General features: G+C 41.9%; 1 protein-coding gene across 1 annotated transcript in view; it reads right to left on the bottom strand.

Moving 5' to 3' along the window:
* The window catches only part of LOC135205462 (CCR4-NOT transcription complex subunit 9-like), a 175,178-nt gene that overhangs the window by 53,975 nt on the left and 103,439 nt on the right, over positions 1–17,764 (bottom strand). The window contains 5 exon segments of the mRNA XM_064236117.1: positions 14,670–14,695; positions 14,698–14,755; positions 14,757–14,822; positions 17,488–17,612; positions 17,615–17,652. Coding sequence (XP_064092187.1) covers positions 14,670–14,695; positions 14,698–14,755; positions 14,757–14,822; positions 17,488–17,612; positions 17,615–17,652 — 313 coding nt within the window.

Genomic DNA, 17,764 nt, shown 5'->3' on the forward strand with positions numbered 1-17,764 from the left:
AGCTAACCTTGCTGGAGGCATGCAAAATACTGTCCTGACTAAGTCTTTCTTCGACTTCATCCAGGAGTCTAAGGCGTGTAAAGCCCGCTTCATCGAGATGGTGGGCTTCATCTTCAGAAAAGACGAGGGCTTCTTCGCCTTTGCACTCGAAAAGAGCGAGCGCGGAGAAGGAGGAGCCGCCGGAGTCAACTCGTCTCCGTATTCCTCCAGAAGCAGGGTAGTCAACACCTTATAGTTGGACAAGCCCTCTCTTCCATGATCGTCATCATCCGAGTTTTCTTCCAACTCTGGATATCTCTGAGTTTCCGTTCTCCTTTCTGAACTTTCCTCTTCTGGAGGAGACAAACTCCTGATAGGAGAGGGGCTAAGGGAATGAAAGTCTTTCCTTTTTCCCGTTTTGATCGACTTGGAAGGCGTCACAACCTGCGGCTTCTCTTGCACTTTAGAAGACGTCTTGTATGACGCTTCCCGCTCTCCGAGCGTCATGTATGACGTCTCTTGTTGACGTCTTGATGACGCTTCGCGTCTGGAAGACGCTCCGCTCTCTAAGGGCGTCCTACTCGGCGTCACAATCTTGGACGGAGCGTCACGTTCCGCTTGAAATGACGCTTCACTTCTAAAAGACGTCTTTCGTTTCTCTTGTCTTACAACACTTTCGTCAGCCCCCGTTCTAGTTCTCGAACTCGAAGCTCCTGTCAGACGTTTAACAGTTTCAAATCTGTCTGACGCTTCTCTTCGAGCAGGTGAGAGAGGACGAGACTTCTTAATTGGAAGCGTCACGTCCTTCCGACGGGGCGCTAAAACTCCCACAAGAGATGACAGTTGTTCCTGAACCGCCATAATGATCTTTCTTGACGCTTCTCCCACGTCTAGTGCATGACGCCTCTCGTCATCACTCGGGGAAGAAGCAAGATGGGGTACTTCCTCATAAGCGTCAGGTGACGCTGACGCCATCTTCGCTTTCTTAATAGCAGACGGGGCGTCATCCGAGAAGCGCTCTGGGCTCGAATCAATGTCTTGCTTCATATGACGCTTCATCGGTCTCGATAAGCTCGACTCCACCCTCCGTTTAGGTGAGGGAGGGAGAGGACGAGAAACACTCGCGAAGGACGCTTTTCCTATAGCGCCCTTGAGCTGGCTGCCATGAAGCAGAGCTAGCTGAAGGGACGTCTGACCGTTGGGGATTCCCCACGACCTCCTTAAGGCTTTCGACTTTCCTTCTCCTCTGGGCATGGGAGCTTGGAAGAGGTCTAGGCCCTGGGAGCGCCGCAGGGGACGATTCCAACGCCCCCTCCCTCCAAAACACTGATAGAACTCACTTCACTAAAATGTTCACTATCCACTAGCCTTGACCTTTCGAGTCCGCCATCTTGGACTTCATGTCTCTAATAGTTGCTTTCAGATGGCGATTTTCCGATGCCGAATCTGAAAACACACTCTGAGAATGAGATCTATAGGGAGATCTACATCCGTCGGGTTAGAATTATCCGTGAAAGGCTCAATAGGCCTTGAACTCACACCTTTCAGTCGTCTAACTCTATCCCTCTCTAACTTCTTCAAATAAGAAGTTAAAGTCTTCCACTCTTCTGCATTCAAACCCTCGCATTCCTTACAAGTGTTAATAGCAGAACACTGAACCCCCCTACATTTACGGCATACAGTGTGAGGATCACCGAGCTTTCGGTATCCTCACCCTGCAGCCTACATTCACACACATTCTCACACTCACCAATTAGAATCAGACATACTGAGAAAAATCCAAAGAGTTATTCCAAAAACAGTCCACAGTAGGCGAATGCCAAAACAAAACGATCCAATACGTCCCACCAAAAACCGAAAAACGTTGATCAAAGTTGAAAAATGAATCTAAGTCAGGATAGGTAATAACAACAATGTTGATACCACCGGCGACAGAGAAAATATGATAGAAAACGGGGATGGTTCCTAGTCCTGCCGCCCAGGGCAGGCAGGTAGATCACCTGACCTACCTGTAGCGAGTGGCGCGAATTTGAATTTCTGTCGGGAACGACGGAGTCTTAGCTATGTATATATCTGACAGTAAGTTGATTGTATGAACTATTAAATAACCAGGTATACAAAATTTTTAGTAGATTTTTCTGGAGTTTTAACTAACAAAATACAGTAGTTCCTCAGGTTACGAAATTAATCCATTCCAAAGCGGCTTTCGTAACCTGATTTTTTCGTAGAACTACGTTTTACATGTGAATTGCCTAATTCGTTCCAAGCCCTACAAAAACACCACAGTAAATTTTATAATAAAGCTAAATTGACCAATAAACAATGAAATACAACAATTTGGACCATTCAATACCTAACCTAACCGTGACTGTACCTGTAAATAAAGTGTATTAGTGTACAGGGTACAAGAAACACTGTACGTACATGTACGTACATATGTAGTAAAATGTGGAACCTTACCTTTCGAGTGAGGTGATGTCCGAAAGTGGAGACAGAGTAAGAGGACAAATGGCAGAAAACAATAACACTTAACTTTATGAAATACATTAAAAAATGGCAGAAAAAATTAACATTAAACTTTACAAAACACATTAACAAATGGCCGAAAACATTAACACTTCTTGATTATCTCCATCTTTGTCTCCATAGAAAGCATCCTCTTCTTTCCGTGAACTTCAGCAACATTCTTGGGACCCATGGCTAAGCTAATAATGTAAGTAATAAGTTCACACACAACACGATAAGTAACTTACAGTACAATGAAAGCAAAATCACTAACATGAATTTATGTTAACAAAGGAAATATATGTAAACGAATGAATTCCAGGTGTTTACGACAATGCTGCTACAACGAAATGGTCAAGAAACACCTTTACATAGAGGCATGATGGGACAGATGTTGACCAATAGGAGAGCAGGATCTTACGGCGGTGACTAGCATCAGGAACCAATGGGAGAGTGGGAGGATGGTGGAGAGTCCACTGAGTTGGTGGCGTGCAAGTTTTAAAATTGTTCTCGGTGGCCCGGGCGAATCTCGGACTTTACAGTACGTACACCCTTTCGCAACCCGAATTATTTTCGTATACAGAAGCAAAAATACCTTAAGTTTTCGCCTTCGTAACCTGGATTTTTCTACGTAGGGACTTTGGTATGTAGGGGTATGACTGTAGGAGGTTTTAAGCATTTTTATAGGGGTTCCAACTATTCACAGGTTCTAACTATTCATGGGGGGGTCTGGTATGCATCCCCTGTGAATACGGGGGCGACCACTGTATACATTTTCCAGGAGAATAATTTTCAGAAAATCACATATACATAACTTGTAAATCTGCAAAAAAAGTAATCAAATTTTACCACATTGTTGCAGTACACTTTATTTTCACAAATAGGAACAAAAAAGTAATTTGGTAGTAGGTTTTCAGTAGATATTGTGTCCTGCGTGCCCTAAAGTTTGTGCTGCCTGAAGTAGGTATACTGGAACGAAAGAATAACCCGACACCCACAGTCCTGTCCCCCCTCTCTTTTTTGCCACCTTTTTATATAATTGTTCTTGTTGTTGTTGGGTAGATGAATGTACCTTGACATAATTCAGGTGTGTGGCTTGTAATGTTATTTTTATATTACTAATTTATTTACCATTACAGGCGGCCCTCGTTAGCGGCAGGGTTCCGTTCCTGGCCACCGACGCCAAGCGATTTTCGACGCTGAGCGATTTTAAAGCCTACGGCCGCCGCACACCTTCTTTCGAAACTCTAGACCAGTCAAAGGCGTCCGTAATCCCAACAACGGCGCAATAAGTAAAATTATATTTATGCAGTAGAGTACTATAGAAATTACTGTACAGTTACATGTGGTGTCTAGAGTAGGTAAAGATATAATAAAGTTTATACAGTGTACAGGTAGCTGTAGTGTTCAGGTTACGATCATTAGTCTTACGATAGTCCGATTTTATGAGAGATCAAATTACAATGGCCTAACTTTTTCCATCTTCTAGTTACATAAGTTCAATAACAGCAAAAGAAAATGATGAAAGTTATGGTTTTAATGTTATACTCGTTGCGTGAACGTGTACAGCCATGAACAACCGAACGAGAACGACTTTTTTTTTTTTTTTTTTTTTTTCTAAGTATACAACCGAACTGGATAACATCTGTTTGGCTTGTATTTCGATCATCGTACTACAGTGCAACATTACCGTATTTGTTATAAATGGCGTTATGTATAGAATAGAACTGAGATATCTTATGTAATAACTTTATTCGCTATAGATCAGAGGGAATCCAAGAAATCAATATAGATTAAAAATCAATCGGGAAATATACCGTTAAATTTAAACCTAGTTATAACTGAAGCAGAGAAAACTGTTCAAGCTGCTAATGACTATTATCGTACATCGCAACAAGGATAAACTGCAGTAAACGTCTGCCATCACACAACAACTGTAGATAAAATTGGGATAAAATCATTTTAATCAAAACTACTGTGCTTGAGAGAACACATTTTACTGTTGGTTTCACGCCGTTATAAGATAAATAACGTAAAGTTCGCATTACGATGATATAAAGGATTATTGCGAACGGAATCACGTAATTTTTTACGCAATAAACATGCCGCCAACGTAATCTGTTAACGAAAAAAATAGTAGTTCACATTCACAATGAGACATATTCAATAAATATTTCCACCTAAAAACACGCTGTATAAGGAAAAAAATAACTTTGTCTCATATAAGTCAAGTATATAGATATTCGTTTATGCTAACTAGAGCAAGAGCATTCGCTCAGAATTGCGTTATGGTGAAACAAACTCGTATTCATCGCTGATTTCAAACCACAACATTGGCCGCTCCGCGGAATACGGGCTTAAGTTTGCCGTATTAGTTTTTAAAATACAATAATATGAGAATACATACAATATTCTTGGATACAGTGAAATAATGTATAACTTTTTAATTTTTAAAGGATTTATGGAAAAGATGCATAATTAATAAAATAACACAATGCATTTTTCGGAACTGGCGGACAAGAACGAACATGAAAAACCATCCCCTGACGTGGAGCATAGTTACAAAGGCTGCCTTAATTTGTATCTTATTTCTGTACAAAAATGAAAATACCTTTACGTAATATAGTTTTCATACATTTTAAGCATAAAAGCATAAACATTTTGAAAATCGACACATCGATCGCTAAATTTGGACTCTTTTTAACTCGATATTTTCGGAAGAGTCGCAGAATGCGGCATACAAGAACGAACTTGAAAAAACATCGTAGTCGATAACTTGAAAGGGAGTTTCAAAAGCTGCCTTTTTATCATATTTCTGCACAGAAATAAAAATACCCTATTCATAATACATTTTCATACACATTTTAAACATAAAAGCATACACATTTGAAAAATCGACACATCGATCACTAAATTTGCACTCTTTTAACTCGATTTTTTCGGAAGAGCGGCAGACGGCGGCATACAAGAACGAACTTGAAATAAACATCGTAGTCGATAACTTGAAGGGGAGTTTCAAAAGCTGCCTTTTTATCATGTTTCTGCACAGAAATAAAAATACCCTATTCGTAATAGATTTTCATACACATTTTAAACATAAAAGCATAAACATTTTATAAAATCGACACATCGATCGCTAATTTGCACTTTTTTAAAAATCGATATTCTCGGAAGAGCGGAAGGCGGCAGCTTACAAGAAAGAACATGAAAAAACATCGTATTTGATAACGTGAAGGGCAGTTTCAAAAGCTGCCTTTGTATCATATTTCTGTACAGAAATAAAAATGCCTTTCACGTAATACATTTTCATACACATCTTAAACAAAAGCATGAACATTTATAAATCGACACATCCATAGCTGCATTTGCACTTATGTAACTCGATATTTTCGGCATAGAACAGCGTCAGAGGCATACATTTTACCCTAATACCTAAGTAATAACTCTCCATAAAATTTGTTAATATAATTTGCATAACCTTTATGGTCTGAACGGCATTTCTACAAATGTATGAACTCGTTAGACAACGGCGCTAGCGGCGCTGTTAACTGAAATTTGTGCCGTAAAGATACCTTAAAATGCCTTATTTTTTAATGAATATTTTTGACGACCACCGTAAAACGGATTTGCCGTTAACCGCGGGCCGCCTGTATATTTAAAAAGGCAGTGGACTGCTTTTTGTTGGTTACTTGGATTAACCATTCATTATCTTTGATGTGCCTACATTCCATGTCCTGTGCTGGGTATTTTTGAGCAATTTGTTTTCTAGTATAGTTGCTGGAATTTTGTTTTCAGGACTAAAAATCTTGACTGGTCCAAAGAGGTCATCAAAATAAACCAACGTGGGATTCAGTTGGTAGTCGGTAATTTTTGTTTCTTTTTGGTCCTTGTTTTGTGTGTGTTGCATGTCTATTAGGATTGCTATATTTTTCTGTATTGGTGGGAGGATTACTTGTCTCTAATTCAAAACTATTGTTTATTCTTATATATGGCTTCATAGTTGTGATATCTGAGACTACCAATTGAATTTTGTTTTCTATGTATGGCTTCATAGTTGTGATATCTGGTGACTATCAATTGAATTTTGTTTTCTTTTAAATTTCCATGCACCCTACTGGGTGTTCTGGATTTTAGTCGTTTGATGCTGTACCAAGGAGATTCGGAAGTAACGTGCCAATAGTCATTAACTGTGCCGGGATGTTCCCATCATAGGGCCCAGGGGTACTCTCAAATCTTCAAGCTCACAAATCATAAAAAAAGAAAAAAAAAATTCTAAAAAAGATATCACTGGCTTTTTGTGAAGTTCAAACTTTCGCCAATGGCAAAAGTAAGAAATGACTCCCAAATGTCAGCATCCCTACCCTACCCCAAAAAGGGGATGGCATAATATGATTAGTATGGCCCAAGTGTAAGCAAAACCTGTTTGTAGAACTAAGAGTATTTTATGATAATACAATTATCCCCATCCTAATCACATTATGGGACAATTGGACAGAATGCCAAAAGTTCTATTCCTACTACCAGGCCCAAAGGAATCCATGGTCCAGCTCCACAGAATAGTTCTGCCTAAAAACACAAGTATGAACACTGTCAGGTAAATGATGGACTTACAGTTCTCACCATACTTAGCTTCAGATTTAACTTCACGTCAAACCACAATACGTTTTCTTATTTATTAGATTTGGAAAATTTTGACAAAAGTGGACAAATCCACAAATATTAATCCAAAAATCTATAATGTTATATATAGCACTCTTGGGTTCCAACTTGGGAAAAAAAAAATCCATAGGTTTGAGAACCCCCTCACCACATCAAGGTGGTCCCAAGTTGAGAGGGAAACTTTAACAAACATATGAAATTGGTTTGACTTCCTACAGCTACTACATATTTAAAGTTTAAGAAGAAAATCTTTGCTAACAACTTATAGGATGCATAGCAGAGACTTTTGAAAACTGAACAAGGTACTATAAAACGAAATCTCTTGGAAGATAGAATATTTGTTACCATAGTTTCAGGACTTCATGCCCTTTATTTAACGTGGATTTACTGTAACTATATCACAAAAAGCTGGATGAAAAGCCAATTTTCATGAATTGAGTAGCTCCTCTGCTATCAGAGTTTGCCATCTAATAGGGAGCAAAACCTCATCAGCAATAAAAATTGTGTAGCAACAATCTAATTCCATAAAATTCCTCACTTAACCTAAATGATATTGTAATGATACAATTAAGTGTTCATACTTACCTGGCAGATATATATATAGCTGTATTTTTCCGAATCCGACAGAAATTTAAACACTTACGACACACGCAGTGGGAGTCAGGTGGTTAGTACCCATTCCCGCCGCTGGGAGGCGGGTATCATGAATCATTCCCATTTTCTATTCATAATTTTTTATTTCCACTGTCTCCTGAGGGGAGGTGGGTGGGTACTTGATTATATATATCTGCCATGGTAAGTAGTAACAAACTTAATTGTATCATTACAATATCATTTTGTTCATGAAACTTACCTCAGTATATATATATAGCTGAATTACAATATCATTTTGTTCATGAAACTTACCTGTCAGATATATATATAGCTGATCCCACCTTTGGTGGTGGGAGTAGACAGAATAGAAGATTTTAGGAACATATATATGCAGATAATTGATATCTTGATTCCTTACCTGTTTAGCATAGCTGACTTCGTGGTTACTGCCGCGTAAGTCTGCTTGTGCTACTAGAGTTGCCAGCGAGGTAGAGACCTATATAGCTGGTGCACTCCAGATATCTGTCAACAGGGCGAGACCACGACGTGACTAGACCATTGACCATACAAATGAGGGCAACGAAGTAAAAACCAAACCACCTGGCGTAGCCTACCAAAAGTATCCCACATAGACTAAGCTAATGGAAGGGTGATCCGACCGCAGGCGGTCAACCCCACAACCATAACACAAGTTTAAAAACTCCCCTAAACCATTAAGGATAGGATGAGCGCTACCCTCCTGCCCCCAAAACAGTGTCCTGCAGCGACGTATGGTCCGAGCGAGTAACAATTTTTCGTATGTTGCTTTCACCTCCCGCAGGTAGTGTGAAGCGAACACCGAATTGCTTCGCCAATAAGTGGCGCCCAAATGTCTTTGATTGCCATATTTTTGTGAAAAGCCACCGAAGTAGCAATAGCCCTCAACTCGTGGCTTTCACTTTCAGAAGCTCCATGTCACTTTCACTACACTTTTCATGGGCTTCCTTAACCGTACTTCTTAAGAAGAACGCCAGTGCATTCTTCGACATCGGAAGATCTGGTTTTTTTCACAGAGCACCACAAGTTCTCCGAAGAACCTCTGCATGCTCTGGTTCTCTGCAAATAAAAAACTTGAGAGCCCTGACAGGACACAGGACTCTCTCAGCTTCAGGTCCCACTAGCTCCGACAACCCCTTGATCTCGAACGTTCTCGGCCAAGGGTTGGAAGGGTTCTCGTTCTTTGCTAAGAACGTAGGACTTAAGGAACAAACTGCACTATGATCCTTGAACCCAATATGCTTGCTTATGACTTGAATTTTCGCTAACCCTCTGTTGCCGTCGCCAGAGCGGTTAGGAAAATGGTCTTCTTAGTAAGATTCCTAAGCGAGGCTAAATGGAGCGGTTCAAATTGACTCGACATGAGAAACTTCAGTACCCCACGTCCAAGTTCCACGATGGTACTTTAGGTTGGAGAACTTTCACAGTCTCAAATGATCTAATGAGATCATGAATGTCTCTATCATTCGCTAAGTCGAGTCCTCTATGTCTGAAGACCACAGAAAGCACGCTTCTGTAGCCTTTAATCGTGGGAACGGCTAGTTTCGCTTCTTTCCTAAGGTGAAGAAGGAAATCTGCTATCTGCTCACAGAGGTTGAGGTGGAGGAAATGCCCTTCCTTCTGCACCAACTTCTAAAAGACAGCCCACTTTGATTGGTAAACTGCGATTGAGGAGGGCCTCCTTGCGGTGGCAATCGCCGTTGCCACAGGTCTTGAAAAAACCCCTCGCTCTGGCCAACTTCTTGATAGTCTGAACGCAGTCAGACTCAGAGCGGGGAGGTTTTTTTGTGGTACCTCTCGAAGTGGGGCTGTCTGAGTAGATCTTTCCTTAGGGGCAGAGTCCTCGGAAAGTTCCTCTAGGAAGGACATCACCTCCGTGAACCAGTCGGCCGCTGGCCAGAAGGGGCGATGAGGGGTCATTCTCTCGTTTCCTTCCTGATGCAGCGAACTTCCTCATTACTTCCCCGAGGATTTTGAATGGGGGAAAAGCGTAAATGTCTAGTCCCGACCAATTCCACAGTAGGGCGGCGTTTGTTTTTTTTTTTCTACTGACCACTGCCCCGGGTCCCATGGGTCCGGAGAACCTTTAGGGGAGCAATACAGCGGAAGTCTCTTCGTTCGGGAAGTTGCGAAAATGTCCCACAGTGAAAAGTACGTCCCCACAGCTTCCATAGCGCCTGGGCATACTTCGATGAAGGGTCCATTCCGTCGGCAGAAGCTGTCCTTGCCGACTGAGAAGGTCCGCTCGCTACGTTTTCCATGCCTGACACAAAACCTTGTCAGAATCGTGACGTTTTTGCGACTTCGCCCAAATCAGGATATTCCTCGCGATGACGAACAGAGAATGAGGAGTGAGTTCCCCCCTGTTTCCTGAGGTATGCCAAGGCTGTGGTGTTGTCCGAGTTTATCTGACCACTTTGCTGGAGACTTCCTCCTCGAAGAACCTTAGAGCGAGGTAAACCGCTGAGAGTTCTTTTAGGTTGATGTGCCAGGACACCTGTTTCCCCTCTCCCCAGGTGCTGACGTTCTCTCCCTCCCAGTGTTGCTCCCCATACCCGTGGAGGGGACGCCGTCGAGAACAACACTAGGTCGGGGTTCCGAAGCTTGAGCGAAAGTCCTTCCGCAAGCTTCTTTGGATCCAACCACCATTTGAGGTGCTTTTTCACTTCTTCCGTCAAAAACAAGACCTCTTCTAGATCCTGTTTGCGTGACCAATTGCTTGAGAGGAAGAACTGAAGTGGTCCGGAGGTTGCAACCTTCCCAGAGAAACAAACTTCTCCAGTGAGGAAATGGTCCCCAGCAGACTCATCCATTCCCTCACCGAGCATGTTTCCTTCCCTAGAAAGGCCGACACTTTGTCCAGGCATTGAAGTTGTCGCCCCTGGGACGAAAGAGGCCCGAAAAGCCACTGAGTCCATCTGAATCCCCGAGATAGACTAAGGATTGAGAAGGAGTCAGATGCGACTTCTCGAGATTCACCAGAAGTCCCAGGGACTTCGCTAACGACAGAGTCGTGTGAAGGTCCTTCAGACACCTGTCTGCGATGAGGCTCGAAATAAGCAGTCGTCTAGGTAGAGAGAGATCCTTATTTCCGCAAGATGGAGGCACCTCGCAACGTTCTTCATAAGAACGGTGAACACCATCGGCGCCGTGCTGAGACCGAAGCAGAGTGCCCTGAATTGGAAAATCTTCCCTTTCAGGACAAACCGCAGGTATTTCCTTGATCGGGGATGGATGGGGTGACGTGAAAGTATGCGTCCTGAAGGTCTAACGAGACCATCCAATCCCCCGGTCTTAAAGCTGCAAGCACGGATTGAGGTGTCTCCATCTTGAACTTCTGCTTGGTAACGAAGCGATTTAGACTGCTGACATCCAGAACGGGGCGCCACCCCCCTGACTGCTTCGGCACTAGGAACAGACGGTTGTAAAACCCCGGAGAACTCCGGTCGAAGACCTGTTCCACTGCCTGCTTCTCGATCATTTGATCTAGTAGATCGTGAAGCACTTTCTGCTTTTCTCCCTGATACGACGGAGACAAATACCTTTGGGCTGTCGGAAAGACAAGCGGGGGCTTTAATTGCGTCATTGGTAACAAATCAGGAAAGGAATTCTGTACCCCTTCTTGACGATGTCCAGAGACCAAGCGTCGGCACCTCCTCTCTTCCCAAGCTTTGCTTTCGCGAAATGTAGAAGCCTGGCTCCTACCGGTGTCTGAAGGACTTCCCTCTCACTTCTTGCTCTTGGAAGGAGCGGGAGTCTTGCCTCTGAAAGAGCCTCTTCCTCGAGGGGCTGGCTTCGAGGAAGAAGCGGATCGAAAGGGCTTCGGAACTTCTTCAAAGCATAGGACGGACCAGAAAGAACGAAGAAGTAGCAGGCTTCCTAAGAAGGACTGTGCCAGAAGGTCTTGAGTTGCTTTCTCCTGGAGACTAGACAGCTATGTCCTTTACCATAGACTGGGGTGGTGAAGCGATGTTCTGAGAAAGGAGCGAAAAGAAGATCCGCTTTTTGCGCTGGTGAGACCGACTTTGCAGTAAAATTGCAAAAAAGTGCTCTTTTCTTAAGCAGTCCCGTGCTGAAATGAGCAGCCAATTTCCTCAGAACCATCCCTGACGGCCTTGTCCATGCAAGACAATACATGGACAGCTCCCCCAGACTGATGGAATCAGAACTCCTGGACCTGGCATCAATACTCCCAGGCACCAGTCAAGAAAACCCTTAAAGACCTCTAGTGTCCTGAAGATGGCCTTTAAGGGTGAAAGTCTAACTCGCTATGTGTCCCACGAGACCTTCGAGGAAGAACAAAAAAGATCTTCTGGTGGCGTCTACAATGCTACCAAAGTCTCCTTGAGCTGAGGCTGGAAGCTTGACTCCGACGTTTTTTCTCTCCCGTCTCATACCACATACCAGCTTTGCCACCGAGTCTTGAAGGTGGTAAAGCGAAAGAGGTCTTGCCCGAAGCTTTCCTCTTTTCCATCCAATCATGGACCTTTCTAAAAAGCTTGCTTCGTAGAAAGCGACTTCTTCATTCTCACAAAGCCCGAGATCTTAGCAGCTTTGGAAGACGAAAACTGAGAGGGAGGAGTAACGTTGGAGCTTCAGGTTGGAAAGTGTCTGCAAAGACTGACTGAAGTAAACGAGTCAAAACCTTGTAGTCCGTCGAAACTGGAGCCAACTGCTGTTCTTCGTCCACTTCGACGAAAGCGTCACTAACTTCCTCGGTTCAGGGACACTGGAGAAGTCGGAGGAAGTAAAGAAGAGTCCCGAGCTTTCTCAAAAGAGAAAGAACGGCGAACAGGAAGAGTTCCCGCCTCCGCTTGTGCTTGCGGAAGTGGAAAACTGACGTCCGTAGGCGCGCGTTTGGCGTCCGAAGCCAATCTACTGGCGCCGACAGAAGCGCGCTCAAACGCCGCAGGTGTACACCTGGCTTCCACTTGTGCGCGCTGAGCGTCCACGTGGTGCGCGCCGAGCGTCCACTGATGCGCGCCGAGCGTCCACTGGTGCACGCCGAGCGTCCACTAAAACTCTCTGAGCGTCCACTGGCGCTCGCGAAACTTGCACCGAGTCACGTTCGGCGTCCACTAAAGCGCGTTTGACTTTCACAGAAGCGCGCTCGGCATCTAAAGAAACTCGCTTCTTATCCACAAGTTTCGTAGCAGCGGAAACAACCGCTTCACGAGAGCGAGAAACTATTTCTCGCCTCCTCTATAAAGAAAGTTGCTGGGGGGGAGCAGAACGAACTCTAGAGGGAGACTCAAACGGAGAGAGAGACGAGCGAGGAGTGGGAGGGAGGAGGGAACGCCAACTGCCTCGACCCTCTTCACAGGAAGATTGTCATCCTTCTTACGGCGACGTGGAAGCAGTCCTTCTCTACGCAGAAGGAAAAACATCTCGAAGTTGCTGCTGAAGAGACTGGAGAATCTTGCTTGTAGGTGAAGCCTCCTTTTCTGGGGAGGGGCTGATCCTGTGAGCAGGAGAGTGGCGAGGGGTACGCCTTCTTGCTACTCCCAGGAACCGCCGCTTCACGCACCTTAGAGCGACTGCGGCGCTCGAAAGAAACATCTAGGGAAGATTCCGCCTCCGAATAATCCTTACGCTTCTTCTGCGGAGGAAAAGCAGCAAACGCACTATCAGGCGACGAGCAAAGTTCCGGAGAACAACTTGGACGTGAAGCGTCCCGAACGCGAGCCGTCCTTTTCAGCGGACGTGATGCGGTATGAGAGCTCCACCCCTGTTGCGCGGGGAGGAAGCTTCAGAAGAAGAAAAGCACTCCTTGAGAAGACGTGCACGCGCACAAGCTCCTTGGCAGTCTGGGTATGTTCGTCAGAAGCTGCCGAAGGCACGCCAGATCGGTGGGGGTTCCTCGTAACCCTCTTCGACTTTCGACATGCTCTCTCCCCGTAATCTGGGAGTCAAGCAGAGGTCTAGGTCTAGAGGCCGGAATGGAGGCCGATCTGACGCACCCTCCACTACACAAGGGGCACTTTCACTGCACTTCTCTTCACTTTTGCTCTCCAGAGCTAACACTTTTGATTCTAAGTTACGAATCGATTCAAGAATTAGCGATAATGTATTACCTTCTACCGACACTGTCTCAGGGGCCGGAGGCAACACTACAGGGGTAGGAGCATAATCTACAGAAGGAGGTTAGCAGGAGAATAATTTAAATCTTGCCTACCTGAAACACTCCTGGAGGAAGACCTCCTTAACCTATCTCGCTCAAGTTTTCTTAAGATATGTTCATACGCCTTCCATTCCGACTCTGTTAGTCTTTCACACTCCTTACAACGACTTTCAAACGTACATTCATTCCCCTGCAAACTTTACAAACAGAATGTGGGTCTACTGAAGCTTTCAGTAGCCTCCTCTACATTCAGACATGGAACGAAATCTAGCGCTAGCAGAACTAGACCCTGACATCTTGATCAAAGAAAAATCAATACCAAATTCAAATCAACCAAAGTCAACGTGTGCCAAGCCACCGATCCAATTCATATACCAAAGAAAAACCAAAAGGGATACTCAAGTAAGCTAGTAAGTTTCCAAAATCTGGACGGAGGTTGCTGCAAACAGGTGTTTCCAGCACCGGCGACAGAAAAATTATGAATAGAAAAAATGGGAATGATTCCTGATACCCGCCTCCCAGCGGCGGGAATGGGTACTAACCACCTGACTCCCACTGCGTGTGTCGTAAGTGTTTAAATTTCTGTCGGATTCGGAAAAATACAGCTATATATATCTGACAGTAAGTTTCATGAACAAACTGTCCTTTCCAGTTAGCATTCAATTTGAGAGAATTATTGGCAAAGTGTGTTGCTGCTTAGTTTGTGGCCTGAAAAACAGTAATGAATAAGTTCTATTAAATTACTATCTATATGTGAATAATGAAACAACATTACCTTGACTAAAGCTCCAATAACACCAATGATGTCAAACGAAGATATTCAAAAGGTCGAGTTTTACTTATAGTTTGAAGGAATGGATGGATAGAGATACAATGGTATGTGGGCTGCAAGAAAGAGTGACCTTGTCTCTGGATGAGAAGCCACACACTGTAAGAAAAAACACACGTTAATAAATGTATACGTAATACTATTTTTTTTTAAATGCTCGTGATAAGACTAACCTAGGTGGCTTACCAAAATAACTTCAATATTAACCATTTGGATCACTGATCACTCATTCAAATTTAAAACTGAATAATTAACAACTTATTACTCTGACCTTTTTGCATCTTATAACCATAACACTCACAATTATTCAAGGATGTCAAACAAAGCAAAAATTTTGCTTTTCAAGGTTCTACTCTGGGGGAGACCAGACTTACAAAGACCGAGTGAGAGAAAGAGTTAACTTGGAAATTTAACCATAAACTGCTTACTATGTTTTCATAATTCATGAAGAACATTCACTATTATTAAAAACACTTTTTAGTTAACTTTTGATCTTAACCCTTAAACGCCGACTGGACGTATTTTACGTCGACATTTTTTGTCTCTCGGGTGCCGACTGGACGTATTTTACGTCGACATACAAAAGTTTTTTTAAAATTTTTTGCGGAAAAATACTTTTAGGCCTACCAGCCGAAAACTCTTGAATCACGCGCCTTGGGGGATGCTGGGAGTTCACGGATCAAGGTGTTGTTTTGTTTACAATCGTTACGCAGGCGCGCAAGCGCGAATTTCTTTCTTGCCGCACTAAAAAGTATCTGTGACACATCTCGGAAATTATTTCGTCACTTTGACATAATTTTTTTACCATTTTAAATTAGCCGTTACATGGACTATTATATATGAAAATGTGCGCATTTTTATGTAGAATACAACAATAAAATACTCATGATTGTAGCTTTTATCAGTTTTGAGATATTTTCATATAAATAACGATAAGTGCCAAAATTTCAACCTTCGGTCAACTTTGACTCTACCGAAATGGTCGAAAAACGCAATTGTAAGCTAAAACTCTTATATTTTAGTAATATTCAATCATTTACCTTAATTTTGCAACTAATTGGAAGTCTCTAGCACAATATTTCGATTTATGGTGAATTTATGAAAAAACTTTTTCCTTACGTTCGCGCGGGGTAACTCTTCCGAAAAAAATCATACATGCGATTGTGGTAATGTTTGCACCATTTTAAATTAGCCGTTACATAAAGTTTTATATATGAAAATGTGCGCAATTTCATGCACAATACACTAAAAACAACCCATGGTTGTAGCTTTTATCAATTTTGAAATATTTTCATATAATAATGATAAGTGACAAATTTTCAACCTTCTCGGTCAACTTTGGACTCTACCGAAATGGTCGAAAAATGCAATTGCAAGCTAAAACGCTTATATTCTAGTAATATTCAAGCATTTACCTTCATTTTGCAATAAATTGGAAGTCTCTAGCACAATATTTTGATTTATGGTGAATTTATGAAAAAAATAACATTTTCTTTACGTCCGCGCGTAACTCTTCCGAAAAAATCATACGTGCGATTGTGGTAATGTTTGCACCATTTTAAATTAGCCGTTACATAAAGTTTTATATATGAAAATGTGCGCAATTTCATGTATAATACAAAAAATAGTTGAAGGTTGTAGCTTTTCTCATTTTTTTTGAAATATATTTGCATATAAATCACGATAAATAGAAAAAAATCACGTTCCGTCAAATTTGACTCTAACGAAATGGTCGAAAAACGCAATTGTAAGCTAAAACTCTTACAGTCTAGTAATATTCAGTCATTTATCTTCATCGTGAAACAAATTCAAAGTCTCTAGCACAATATTTAAATTTATGGTGAATTTTTAAAAAAAAACTTTCCTTCCCTCCGCGCACGGATTCTCCGCCACAAATCTCCGAAATGCGTAAGTCCCATTCTCGGAATATTTGCTCCGTTTCATATTAGGCATTTCATAGTTTTATATATGAAAATGTGTGCAATTTCATGTAGAATAAAACAAAAAATATTTGAAAGTTGTAGCTTTTCTTATTTCCGAAATAATTGCATATAAAAAAACATATATAAAAAAAATTCGACATTCGGTCAATTTTAACTCGTCAGATATGGTCGAAAACTGCATTTGTAAGCTAATATTCTTACAGTATAGTAATATTCAATCATTTGTCTTCATTTTGAAAGAAATTGGAAGTCTCTAGGACAATATTTAGATTTATGGTGAATTTTTGAAAAAAAAAAAATAAAATTTGTTTACGTCCGCAGGCGTTACGAATTCATGCATTATTTTGTGATAATATTTTCTCTGTGTTGCTTTTATCGTTTTACAATGTGTTATATACCAAAATGATTGAAATTTAGTGTACATTACAACGAAAAAATTAGTAACTTGTTACCTTCAACCGTTTGGCGCACAGCGCGATTTGAATACCATTAATATATAAATTTCGTTTTTGCGCTATCATATATCGCATTATTTATATATGATAATGATAATATTTTTTCATTTCATTTTGATGGTTGCATACTAAACTTCAGGCAATGACAAAAAAAGGAGCCAAAAATGAACTCTTAATCTTGAAAACTAAGCGCGCTGTGATTTTTTGAAAAAAATATTTTTTCCGCTTCCGCGCTCACTCTGAAACTACTCCGGCACACGGGAGACATTTTTTTTTACCGCTTCGGCGTTTAAGGGTTAACCGTGATAACTAATCTTATACATACTATTTCTTGAAATTAAAATCCATAATTTGTAAACAACATACCTGCAACAAAGCAAGTGCATTACAAACTCTATTACTTTGGTGAGCAGTAAGTGTAGCGGGACTGATAGCAGGATAGATGTTGATGATTTCTTGGAGGAGGGCAGCAACTGTGCCAAAGGAGCTTCCACAAAATGAGCTAAATCTGGGACGGATTCACGCTTTTTACTGTGGATAATACATGATTTCAATTACATACTGAACTTTCTGATGGTTCATAAACAACAGCATAAAAGATAATGCATCACAAATTAATTGGACTGTATAGTAGTGACATTCA

Source organism: Macrobrachium nipponense, chromosome 11, assembly GCF_015104395.2.
Source record: "Macrobrachium nipponense isolate FS-2020 chromosome 11, ASM1510439v2, whole genome shotgun sequence".
Lineage (NCBI taxonomy): Eukaryota > Metazoa > Arthropoda > Malacostraca > Decapoda > Palaemonidae > Macrobrachium > Macrobrachium nipponense.